The 12,949-nt window shown below is 41.5% G+C and overlaps 1 protein-coding gene across 2 annotated transcripts in view; it reads left to right on the top strand.

Moving 5' to 3' along the window:
* The first annotated feature begins 2,882 nt into the window (after positions 1-2,882).
* Positions 2,883-12,949, top strand: part of NAV2 (neuron navigator 2) — a 410,478-nt gene continuing 400,411 nt past the window's right edge. Inside the window, exon 1 of one of the 2 annotated variants that reach the window (XM_056353345.1) lies at positions 2,883-3,110. In XM_056353345.1, the coding sequence (XP_056209320.1) occupies positions 3,036-3,110 (75 nt within the window). In that variant the 5' untranslated portion in view covers positions 2,883-3,035. The remainder of the gene's footprint in view (positions 3,111-12,949) is intronic. The other variant, XM_056353346.1, reaches the window with a different exon arrangement.

A 12,949-nucleotide genomic window follows, 5' to 3' on the forward strand; every position in this document is an offset into this window, starting at 1 on the left:
AACCTACGCACAAGAAAAAACAAAAAAGCCCCGAACCCACAGTAACTTGTGGAGAAAGACCCGCGAATGCGTTTGGTATCGCGGTGTGCCTGTCTGCGGGGAGCCCTGGGCAGCTGCGGGAATGAAACGTTTCCGACGCTGCCGGCTTGTTTGTTGTTTTAGGAGGGGAAGGGATGATAACAACGCAGCGGCGGGCCCGCGGGGGGGCTGCCCGGGGGCGCCTGCTCGTGGGGCGGGGGCGCGGTGTTCCCGCGGGGGTTGCCAGCCCGTCCCCGGGGTGTCGCCGCCTGCCCCAGCCCAGCCGGGCCGAGGGTCCCAGCTCCTCGGTGTGTTTTTTCCGGGGGGGGTCCCCAGTCCGGTCCCACCTGGAGCCTCGGGGTGCTGCAGCCATGAGAAAAGGGGGTGCCGGGGTTCTGGGTGCTTGACATTCTGCTGGGTTTCACGTCTGATGGCTGTATGTGGGGTTGGGCGGCCAGCTTTACTCTTTTCTTTTTTTTCCTTTTTCTTCTAAAAGTTTCTATTTTGTTTTTAATGTCACTTCTGTTAACAAACCCATCTTTGCAAATAGGCATGCCACAGAGATAAAAAGTGAAACTTCTTTTTGTTGGAGGGAATAAGAATAAATTCAATCAAGATACTTAATATTTTGTTTTGTGGCCAGTTTGAATTAAATAGCTTTTCAAGCTTCAGGATAAACTTGAATGTAATTTGTTTTAGACGAAGCTTGGTGTGGCTAACTCACGCAGTGACACTGCATAGCCGGCAATGCGTGCTCTGAGGTTACCGGCACAGACGGAGTGCTGTATACAAGTAGACATTTGTGCATTTCCCCAGAGAGCCTGTCTGCTTCCACGATGGTTAAAGCCATGACATCAAATGCACAGGACCTTCCAAAGGGGTTGCACTTTCTTCCTTTTTTTTATTTTTCTTTAAATTTTTTTTTCTGGTTCAGGAGACCTTTTCACGCAGAGAGACGGCGTCCTTAGTTGCACCGGTTATGTCATGCTATTCCAGCATGGCATTACACGATGTGACTGATGCAGCCTCGTGTGTCACATCACAGTGAAATCACTGGAGGGAAAAAGTTTTCGTTGGTGGGACTTGAGGATATTTATAAAAGTTGGCTGTGGCTTTTTTTGCATTGATACTTGTTGCAAAGGTCAAAGGTCCTTTATTGCCTTCAGGCTACCTGTATGATTTCCATGGATATCGTCAGCAGGTGTGAAACCACAGACCAGGAGGAGGTGGTTGTTCAAAATAAAATTTGAAACATCTTGTTTCTCTGTAAAACAGGTTAATGTGTTTTTAGATCATTCTCAAATGGCAAAGCACAGCAGCAACACTGTGATCAGTCACATCCTTTCCTATACTCGGCAGAAGAAAAAGAACTGCATTAACGACCTACTGCTTTGCTGTGAGGAGCAGTGAAGGGGTGTTTCAAGTGATAGGCAAAAGCAGTATTTCTACCTGTTGTCTTGTGGCTTTTATTTTTTTACCTTGGAATAACAAGGGAATGGGGCATGTAGAGCAAACCTGTTTATGCATTTGACCAAAAATCCCAGTTGGATCCAAGGCAGGTATTTGATGCAGGTATTGAGTTCAGGTAGTGCTGAAGCTTTGTAGAAAGATGGGGGTGGGGCAGAGATATCCAGTTTCTACTGTGTTTACAGAAGCATTCATTTTTCATGCTATCCATCCTTTAGTGATGGGTGAATACCTGATTATTAAGACTGCCTTCTTTTTTATCATCTTCTTTGGTTACATAGGATACTTGGCTTTGGGTTTTTTTGGTGCTTATGACCAGAGCTTGTATCGACAGCATGCAGCTAAGTAGGTGGTCTTAAACCATGCTTGACGAAGGTTGCTAAAAATCTTTTAATATTTAGCCTTTTTTAGATATGGAATCCAGCTTAATAAATGTGCTTTTGCTGGTGCCTGCCTATTGAATCCAGCTGATATTGATCCCACCTTACAAGTTAGCTCGGGAAGCGATTTGTCTCTGTGGTATACTTGGGCTTCTAAGTACAAAACCCCCAATATTATATGGTGGTTGAGTTGCTAACCTGTAATTTCAGGTGCTGCTTTCTTTCCCAAGTGTAACAGTGTAACCCGTTTGTTGATGTATTCCGGTACCCAGGATTTTGGGAGGTGGCACACAATAACCAAATAAAAGAAAGATCCCCGGGTAAGAGACCCCAGAAGAGTAATGAATTAGGCTGTAGATCCAGAAGCTGAATCCTTGCAGGCTTCAGTCGGCATCACAGTAGGCTCGACTCTGATGTACAGTGCTGTCGTTCTGGGGTGGTTTCATGTGAGATGCTCCAGAGGCAAGGTAACATGCTAAATAGGCATCAGAGCATTTTGAGAGGCTTTGTATGTACAAAATAGGCAATTATTGTATCGGTTTTGACCTGTGGCTTCTGGTGGTGGGCAAAGGATATCAGTAGCTCTATGTTTTCTTTCAAGGTGGTAAAAACTGCTTTTTTCCTCCCCTTTTAGGTATTTGGTTGAATACATGGAAGAAGATGACAAGCATGCATGGATGATTTTACGTAATTAACACCTGCTAGATATGCAAAAGGCAATTATCGCTGTGAAGTGTTTACATTGATTTATGGGAGGAAGGTGGCCCAAGAGAGGGATGCTGATAATATCAACACAGTGGATTAAATGCACATTTACACCTTTATTGACATATAAATTATCTGTGCCAGGAATGCACTGAAAAGGCTGCTGATGGAGCAATAATGTGGCACAAACTACTGGGTTTGGATTCAGCTCTGTCATCCTTCTGTAAGGCACGTAAATGGAAACCTTCATCTGAGCTAAAATAGGATATAGAGGCTCACAGAATGGCTGCTTGTTAAGATAATGAGCAGTGATGGCAAACCAGAATTTAGAAGGATGATAAAAAGGATGGACGAGATTTGAAGGAATTTGCTTGCCTTTTTTTATTATTTTTAGATTTTTGTTGTTCATACTATGGATTTTTAGGGAAAGCTTAAAGACGCTGGAAGAGTCCTTGTAGCTGGGAAATGGAACCTGGCTCTGAATCCAGCCAACATCAGAAAAGAAAGCCTGTGACACATGGACTGGAAGATCAAAAAAGGGTAAGTGACAAAAGGCAGAAGCACTTTCTGCTTAACTTGCTGAATGAGGTACAAGTGGCAGAAGAGCTCCTTATAACTCTTTTATCAATTGCAGTTGCTGCATGCCACGCTTAGCTGGCCGTAGATCTCTTTTGGTTATGGATATTTCTTTTTTAAAAAATGTTTGTGTCTCTGTTCAGGCTTATTTCAGTGTGTGGAACGGAGCGCTGAGGGAAGGGAGGATTGTAATATGAGTGAAAGAAGGGAAAAACTGCCAGAATTTTGGATAGTTGTTGATGAAGAGACATACAGTGTAAATGGATGACTGATGTACTGACTCTTACTGAGTCTGGTGAGGTTATTGATTTATTTTAGCTTCAGCTTTTTTATTGGTATCATTAGAGAGCTTAAAATTGCTTTCTTGGGATTTGGTGATTAAATCTGCTGAAAGTGTTGTATGCTTGTCAGCATCCTCCTTGTCCTGATGGTAGCATTCACATTTTACTGTAGTTTCCAGATGTGACTTTGCCTTGAAAACAAACAAAATGCACAGTGGAACGTGCTTAACGTCAGCTGGCGGACCGTATTTTGTACAAGTGCTTTGTGGAAGCTCTGTGTGTCAAGGTAGCATTGTATTATTTAATACTGATGCATTGGTGCATTAAGTTGACCTAAATGAAGTTGCAATCTCAAACTGTGGCTTGTGAACAACTGGGACTTCAAAGTTGTTTTCTTGGCACCAGTCAGGCAAACGGTAATACTTGACATGTTTCTACCGTATAAATCATTTATATAGTTTTCCACGCAGATTTGATGGGTGATAGAAAACAGTGTGTTCAGCTTTGTGTGGCGAGCTCCCTTTTCCTGTAGCTTTCACAGATGATTTTTTTCAGCTGCAAAGTGAGTTGGAACCCCCCCCCCCCCCTTGACCGCCACCTATTATTTTTGCTGTTCAACAACGCTGTCTAATTTCGGAGAGGGGGAGGTTTGTGTCACAATTTCATCAAGTCTGCTGAAGAATAAAAGTGGTTTCCCTGTCACCCCATTAGAAATCTAAGCAGCTTGGAAAACTTTCAGGAATCGGATAAAATGCAGCTGTTTCCTTGGAGAGAAATGACATTTAGGGAACACTTAGTTGGGGGAACCAAAGAGAAGTCCTAAATGTATTTTAATTGCAGCAAGTGTGATCTATTAACTGATAAGCTGCCAAGGTCTTCCTTTTAGTTTTTTTTTCAAGGAAGCATTTTGGGGCTGAAGTAGATGAGTAAGGGTTGAAACAAAATCCTTCTGTTGACTCAATTTCTGGAGGCTGCTAGTATGCTTTTTTCCCTCCTTAAAGTACACAACCTTATACTACATATAGGGTATGATGGGAAAACCATGTGCGAGCTGTGACACCACAGTATACTGTAATTGTTCTGATGCACCAAAATTAATATGCAATTATGTGTGTCCCTCCTTGCTGATAGGTATAGAAGCCTACATCTCCCATCTGCTCCTGCTCCGGGTATTTGGTGCACATGTAATGTGGGGCCTCTGAATGTATAATATAACCCCAAGTGAGGCTCAGTGGCAGCTGGGATAACATCAATTGGTCATGCTTTGCTGACATTCATTTTAACTTGAACTCTAGCCGTCATGGAGATTATTAAATTTATAATGATATATGTAAGATCCATTTTAATGACTCTGCATGCTTGGGTGATCTCTCTCACTTCTGTTTGCAAAACAAGTCTTAATAGAGTATTACATTTCATTTCCTATAGAATTTTCCAGGGAAAGGTTACTGACGAGAGCTTTGCTTAGACTTGTGTTTACTGGGGAAAATAAGTTTGGAATAAAACTGTTGATGCAACTCGGTCGTTACTGTGGAGTTGAATAGTAGTATAAACTTTGGTGTTCTTAAGCTTCAAAGTCTGAGATTTCTGATGGGGAGAAGTGGATGTGTGATTAAGGACCATTAAAATTAATCATCAGTAGACACTTTTGTTACTGGAAATGTGGCTTGTGCTGGAAGAAATAAGGCCAAGATCATCATGAATTAGGCAAGTGCATTCTCCTTTTTATGAAAATCTATTTTATAAAGTCAACTGTTGTTTAGTGTTTTTGAAGCAGTAAGAAATCAGCATGTATAAGTACGCCATTGAAGGATGCATCTGGCCTGTCTTTGCCAAGTAAAATACAGAAAGATAGGTTTGCATTTGTTGTGTACAAATAAAGCTTTATTTGCCCCCCTTTTTTTCTGTAAGTGTTTCTTTAGTATCTACTTAGTAGCTATATTGCTTAAAGCAAGACAAGATTTAGTACTTTTGCTTACTTTTCAGAGGTATGGAGTTCTGCTTTTCGTGTGTTGGCTGATCTTCAAGAACTAGAAACGGGCTGCGTCTGACATTGCTGAAATCAGTAAAAGCAGGTTCTTTTCACTTGTTGCTGTGTTAGCTTTGCAGGCAGAGTTGAAGAGGAGACGATCTAGTATTAACGTTTAGGATAGCATCACATCTGTCTGCGTAACTGACATTGACTCTGGTGGGAATTACATAGCCAAATTCCATGCAACTTGTAATACATGAGTGAAAAATTTGATCAGGTTTAACCATGTAAGTGGACCATCTGAAGGTAGTAGGATTACTAACGTGAATACTAATGTGAATAACGTGAACAGGCTTTATGCCAGTATATGACCTTGGCAACAAAGTCTTCAAATACAAGAGTGATACAGGTGATGCTATAGACTTGTGAAGTTTTTGTGTAGGATATTGTTTTGATACCAAAAATGGATGATCGGTCATGGCCATTAAATTCACAGATTATTTTTTTTTCTTGGAGAGGAGACTTGAGGAAATCACTGTAAAGCAGTAAAAACTGCTACTAAAATAGTCTAGTTAGGTACATTTCAGTTGTCCTGTGTCACAAAAAGTGTTCTGATTAAATGCATTTTCTGCTGATGGGTGAAACGGAGTATTTCTTCAGTTGACTTCCGTCCTTCATTCCCACTCTCCCTGACTTCGCATTTGGATCTGTAGTGGGTCACAGTAAAGAAATGTGTATGTGTAATAGTGACAGAAGTGTCTTCTGCTCTGCATAAATGAACCCTCTTTGATTAAACAATGAGTAAAATATAATTGTGAAATGAATTTAGATCTTGGAAGGATCTCTATATGTGTGTGTATTATGCTTATAAATGATCTGTTGTCCAACTAAATTTTTGGCTCTGATAAAACCCCAAAATGGCAAGATAAGCAGAGATTTATGTGTACCTACCTGGTGTATTGGGTTAGTAGATTTTGGGAAGGACTGTCTTCGTCGTCAGCGGTGCAGAAAACAGCATGCTGATACTGCATCTCATAGGACTTAGAGGTGGTTGGTTGCTTTTGTGTGTGTTGTTTATTTGACTGCAGAAAAAATGTCACCCTGGACTTTGAAGTGCTGGTTCAAGCTACCTAGACATGCTACCACACATGCACAGTGGATCTGGCACTGTAAAACCAAACTGATGATGGTCTGCCAGGACTGGGTTTTTCCCCCCCTTCCTTCTATTTGATAGAAAACTTTCTCTTTTTTTTTTCTTTCTTTTTTTTTCTTTTTTTCTTTTTTTTTTTTTTTTTAAATGAGGAATGTGCAAGCTGCAGTTTCGCAGTGTTAAAAGCAGGCTAACACTTTTTTTGAGGGTGTCTTCTCTCTTGACTTGTTTTTATTGAAACAGTCATCATGGTACACATGACTGAAGCCATATGTTGTAGCTTTCTCTTTGGCTTGTGTTATGTTTTTCCTGGGTTATTATTGATAAGCTTTAGCATCGCTTCAGGATACTTTGCTGCCACCTTTCTATCAAAGTCATTTTAAAGAGCATAAGTGGTCTCGCATGTGTTGACCTTCTCATGTTGAGAACCTGTGTTGTTTAAAGTGGAGTAATGTTGGCCGAGTACCATATTTATTAGTAGATTCATTTTTTTTTTTTCTTCCGAGACATTAATGCAGTTGATGGGTGCTGTGCTGTTGAGCCGGTGTGAGGGCACTCAAGTATAGCCACTTATAAATTGCAGCAAAGCTTACTGTATGAAATTACGGCAAGCTGCAATGTGGTGTTTTGGTAATGGAACTAACTGGGCTTTTATGAAAAAGAAATGCAATAAAAAATCCACTGAGCAAGAGAACTGAGAAAAATGCCATAACCTGTCCTTTGTTTTGCAAATATTGAAAGCCTTCTGTAAACGTAACCATCTGTAAGTGTTTAGTTCCTGGCTATAGGCTTTATGTTTTTATTCTTGTAATTACAAGATTGTTAATAAGTCTACTTTAAACCTGATATTCAGAGAGTCAGATTAGGGAGACTTAAGTGTCGTGATTTAACCCTGGCAGGCAACCAACGCAGCGGCTTGCTCATTCCCCCTCACCCAGAGGGATGGGGAAGAGAATCGAAAAGGAATGTAAAACTCAAGGGTTGAGATAAGAACGATTTAATAGGTAAAGCAAAAGCTGCACACACAAGCAAAGCAAAGCAAGGAATCCATTCCCTACTTGCCATGGGCAGGCAGGTGTTCGGCCATCCCCGGGGAAGCCGGGCTCCATCACAGTAATGGTTACTTGAGAAGACAGAAGCTGTAATGCCAAATGTCCCCACTTTCCTCCTTCTTCCCGAGTTTATACACTCAGCATGACACCATATGGTATGGAATGTCCCTTTGGCTAGCCTGGGTCACCTGTCCTGGCCGTGTCCCCTCCCAGTTTCCTGTGCCCCCCCCCCAGCCCTCTGGCTGGCAGGGCCCAAGGAACTGACAAGTCCTTGATTTAGTATAGTTATCACCCAGCAATAACTGAAAACATCAGTGTGCTATCAACGTTGTTCTCATGTCACAGCCAAAACACAGCACTGTACTAACGACTAAGAAGAAAATTAACTCTATCCCAGCTGAAACCAGGACACTGAAGTTACACGGATGGGCCCTGGTGATCTGTCCAAGGCTCAGCTTCTGCTTTAATGTCTTAAGTATTCTGCTTTTAATATGCTCTTGAAACCCATTTTGTAGATGTGCTGTCTGTGACTATTATAAATCATTCTCTGTTAAGAAATTGGCTCAAAGAAACAATCTGTTTGTTTTGGTGACACAGATTTGCACCTTGATGATTATTACAAGGTGCTCTGTTCTATTTTCCGTTAAAAGTTCTTTCTGCAAGAGTGAGAGCTGTATGTGAGAGTGTGGTTTCGTTATTTTAGTCCTCTCACAGTCAGACTGTGGTCTACCAGAAATTTCCTGAATGAAGGAACAGGGCTTCCTATGACTGTCAAAAATGTTTACGTAAGGTAAACAGCGAATCGTGCTTTTTGAGCTGACATCTGTTGTAATAATTCTCTAATTAAAGTAATTTTGCAAGCTCTTTAAAATTAGAGGGTGATTTTTTTTTTCCAACTTGTGTATATTTACCTTAGGATGTGATACAAAGGATCTGTGGTGATGTAGATGAGTTGAAGATTAGGCTGCAAGTAGTGAACCTTGAGGTCTCGGTGGTACAGTCTCAGCTAGAATTGACTCACCTGTAATTCAGGCAGTTTTTCATCTCCCCCCCCCCCCCCCCCCCCCGCCCCGAATCTCGGCTACTGAGAAATGAAAAAAGCTTGTGTTGGATTTCTTGAGGTCTTACGCTTGCACAAACTGTTGGGTTTTACCTCTGTCTTATAAAGAGAGTAAACCTTATGCAGCGTATGTGCCTAAGCCGTGACTTGTTAAGCAGCGACAGATACAGAGGTAGATGTATGGCTCCTGAAACAAATAGATGGAGTAGGTATGGATGGGCTCTGTAAGGTAGATGTGCTGGATTATTTATTTCTGTTCCTGTTGGTGGTCAGCTGGACATGAAGACATTTAGGAAGCTGAGTGTTTCCGTGGCTCTGCAGGTAGGTTGCTTTTTTGTGTCTGGAAAGCCAGCTTCACTTCAAGTTGAACCGAAGCAGATCTGTTCGTGTCAGGGATTAGGACTGTCGTCGGTCTTATTGTCACACTTGGCGTGCCAGGCTACTTTTGTGACAATCTTCTGTATTGAGTATGATATTTTTTTTTTTTCCTATTCTTCAGTTGTTAATGTTCTGGAGCCTCCTTCCAAACAATTGTCCCTAAAGGACTCCATCCTAAGATATCCTAGATGATGTTAATTATGTGATATCATCGGAAGGGGAGACTTTAGTGCAGCTAACCAAGTTCAAATAATGACTTCTGCCTGATGAGGAGTGGCTGTCTCGTATCTGTCAGTTGTTTGTATTGCTAGGTATGCAACTTTTGTTAAATGACATGTACATCAGAGTCAATTTAGCTTTAAAAAACTCCTCTACGTTGGTGTATTGGCACACTTCTGTCCTCTCTGGTTGAGAATGCTAGATTGAACTCTTAAATCGTTTTGGCTGAACCAGCACAACACTTCTTTCACTTAACAAGAATAGAATAAGGAACAAAATATTCTGTAGTCACTGAAGGCTGTATTTCTCTTCCTCATAGTGAATGAAGTTTGTTATCTTGAAAATAACTTTGCCTTGACTAAAGGGTTTTTTCTGAGGTTCTAAGGATGTGGAAAAAAACACCCATGTGTAAGCACAATAGCATTCCAAGACAACATAGCGTACCTTTCAAAATCATTTGGGTGTGCTTGGAAAATTCTGATGTTATGGGTGGGTTAAGTGATGAAGGGCAATGTTGGCTCTCCACATGAACACTGACTTAAAGCCTTTGTTAGCGGAGGGAAGTAAAGTTGAACTGGAGATGCAGCTGAGTAGGTGATGAGATAGCTAAACAACTGCTACTTGTGTCGTGGCTATGGGATAATTAAGAATGAAACATTACACTATGAAGGATAGGATTCTGGAAGTCTTTGTTAAAGACACTTATACCATCTTCTACAAGCTTGCTGATGGCACTGTCTTAGCAGAATGCCCACTTCTGGATCTTTACCTTAACCAAGAACAGAGCATGGGGACGAGTTACACCGTGCTCAAATACCCTGACACCCGCTTTCCCCCATGTGTACAAAAACCAGAACAATTATTCTTGTGGGCTTATTCCAAAATCCTGGAAAGCATGTCTCTGAAAATGCTTGTATGGAGGAGTATTTACATGGTAGATGAGTACAGATGCCGTATTTAATGGAACTGTGAAAAATCAGGTAGAAATAATTTCTGTTTGCTGAAACTGTGTTGAACAATATGGAACAGCTGGTAATTTCCAGTCCTAAAGGAGTGAAGGTTAATGCTGATTGGGTATTTTTAAGACATCCTTAATGCTGCTCTTGTCTGCAAGAGAGTGTCCCTGCTTGCGTATGTGTTTATCTACGTAGCATCTAGTTTTAAAGATGGAAAAAAAAGATTTTTTTTCTCTGCCTCTTCTGTGATGGTAGATTAAGAACACACTGGTGTGATGTGCTCGGACAAATCCTACAACAGGCTGTCTAGCATGCTGTACCGCCTGTGGCACTGATCGATATCTGATGTTTCAGAGCTGGAGAGAAACCTAACAATATGATGCATCAGCTGGTCGCCTTGCGCAGAGGGAAGAAATCCAGCCCTTGCTCCAGCTGCTGCTGACAATGGGCTTAACGCCCTGTGGTGTTAGAGACGATTATCGTTCTTCTCTTGAACGACTACAAGTATTAACAGTCAGAAATTAGGGGGGGGGATATTTTAGAATTCAGCCAGACAGCTTGATTCGGTGGAAAAGGTCCAGTTGGTGGTGGATTGTACAGAGGGGGGGTATGCTGCACGGAATGCTGGTGTCTTTAGCTGGTTTGGTGGTTCCTTGTCTGGGGATGGTGAACCCAAGTGTGGGCTGAGGAGCAGAAGCCCCCTGACGGGCCTTGGTGCTGCAGCTGTGTCTCAGTGCGTTAGTGAGCCTGTTATTCTAGTTTTGCACATCCCATGGTATAAATGAGGATTTGATAGCTAAGGTTCTAACTGGGCTTCACCAATCTAATATCAAAGGTGATGAAACCAAAAGGCTCAAGCAGTAAATACAGGTAAGTGCTGTGCAGTATAGTATATTTTCTTTAAAGAACAGTTGTTTGAAAATTAAGTGAATTTCAGATGCTAAGAGGAAAAGCCTGCTATACTAGTATCAAACGTGGATTATAGGATGCTATGGAGGACTCCCTGCCTAATAAGAAAATTTCTTCTGTTACTGGATAGTTTCTATAAAAATTACTCCTGACATGTCAGATCCAACGTGTTCTTGGAAGAGCTTTTTTCTCCAGCTGTGAAATACCCTTTCCCTCTTCTTCAGTGATTTAGCAGAAATGGGTGTGTGTATTTCCCTCATGCTTTCTGTGACTGAGATATAGCAAACCCGTGTTTTCTGTGCTATAGGATGCATTTCCCCTGATGCACAGCTTCAGAAGCCAGCCCACTCCTGCAGTCCTTACATGTGTGAACAGTCCAGCGTTAATTACTGAGTTGGAGTGACTTGGTATTGCAAAAATTAGTCCTGTGTGTTCTTCTTCATTTAACAGGACAGGTGCCTCTCTGTCTGTTACATAAAAGGTACAGGTAGCTAAACATTAGAGGTCGTGGGTTTAATTATTTTTATGAAGCAAATGTGACTTTCAGATAATACACGCTAGAACCCATTAGCACGTAGTTTCCTGCACACCTCTTAAGGAAAAATGTTCATTATTATGCAAATGGATAGCCTCTGGCTTTGAAGTAATTGTTATATGGAATAATGTGTGGGCCATGACATAAAGTTCTTTGAAAACTAAATAGCTGGGAAATTCATACTGCACAGTCAGATACTGCCTCTCATGATGCCTGTGCCTGGAAGCAAGTTTGATATCCCCCAGGTCTGCTATCTATTTTGATATTCCTGGTGAGGGGAGTGGTAGGAAATGGAATGGGAAAAAAGGGGAAGGAGTGTAAAGGAAATAGCCTCTCTGATAATTCAGACTGATGTACTTATTTTAGGGCGTATTGCAAAGCTAAGAGTACCTCAAGGGCCTTTCAGAACGGGAGGCATTAGGGAGAGACAGACATGCATTTGTTGGTATTTATTTTTAGGCACCAAGCGTTAGGGTTTTTTCTGGTTGATTATAGTCTAGTTTGACAGATGTGCTGTAGATTTGTTTATGCTTGCATACTACAGCAATTCACAACAACTTTAACAAACATTAGTGACACTTCCCAGTAGCAGTGAGGCTATAGGATATACCTTCTTTAACAAAGAAATTAGATTTCTGTGTTAAGGTATAGATCCAGTATGACAGAAAACTTAAAGCATATTTACTGGTGCTGGTTGTGGCTCTGTAATAGGTTGCAGTGCAGATGAAGGAGCTTCTAGTGAGCATGAGAGGTGTTTGTTCCCTAGCTAGGTATTGCTCTTCAAAAGCATCCTATGTCTGTGTATGCATTGAAATTCATGGATTATTTTCACAGGACTGCTAAAAGGAATATTGAGGATGTAACAGAACCTGGTGGTAAAACAGATGTTACAGATGAAAGCTGATACTTTTCTTCTAAAATTGCTTAAGATTACATTGGTCTAACTGTAAAATAACTGGTAGGAGACTGCTGGACTAAGTTATCTTAACTTATTCTCCTGACCTGTAATCCTCTTGTTAGGGCAGTGTATTACTGTTCTTTGTCACCTAGACCAAGTTGTAATTGCTCATTTATTTGCAGAGAAAAATGGGAAGGGAGAGCACAGCTGGTTGCTTGCCTCTTCTTGCATGGAGGTTTTTGCCCATTGAACAGTTCTCGTGTGATTTCTGCTCTTTTTCTGGCGACATGGAGCACCCCTGAGGTAGGACGTGACAGAACCGTAGGCTGAGATGAAACGGCGTGTGTGCAGTGTTCTAGGGGAGACGGAGCCAGTGTACGTACCTAGACCTTT

Source organism: Falco biarmicus, chromosome 10 (assembly GCF_023638135.1).
Source record: "Falco biarmicus isolate bFalBia1 chromosome 10, bFalBia1.pri, whole genome shotgun sequence".
Lineage (NCBI taxonomy): Eukaryota > Metazoa > Chordata > Aves > Falconiformes > Falconidae > Falco > Falco biarmicus.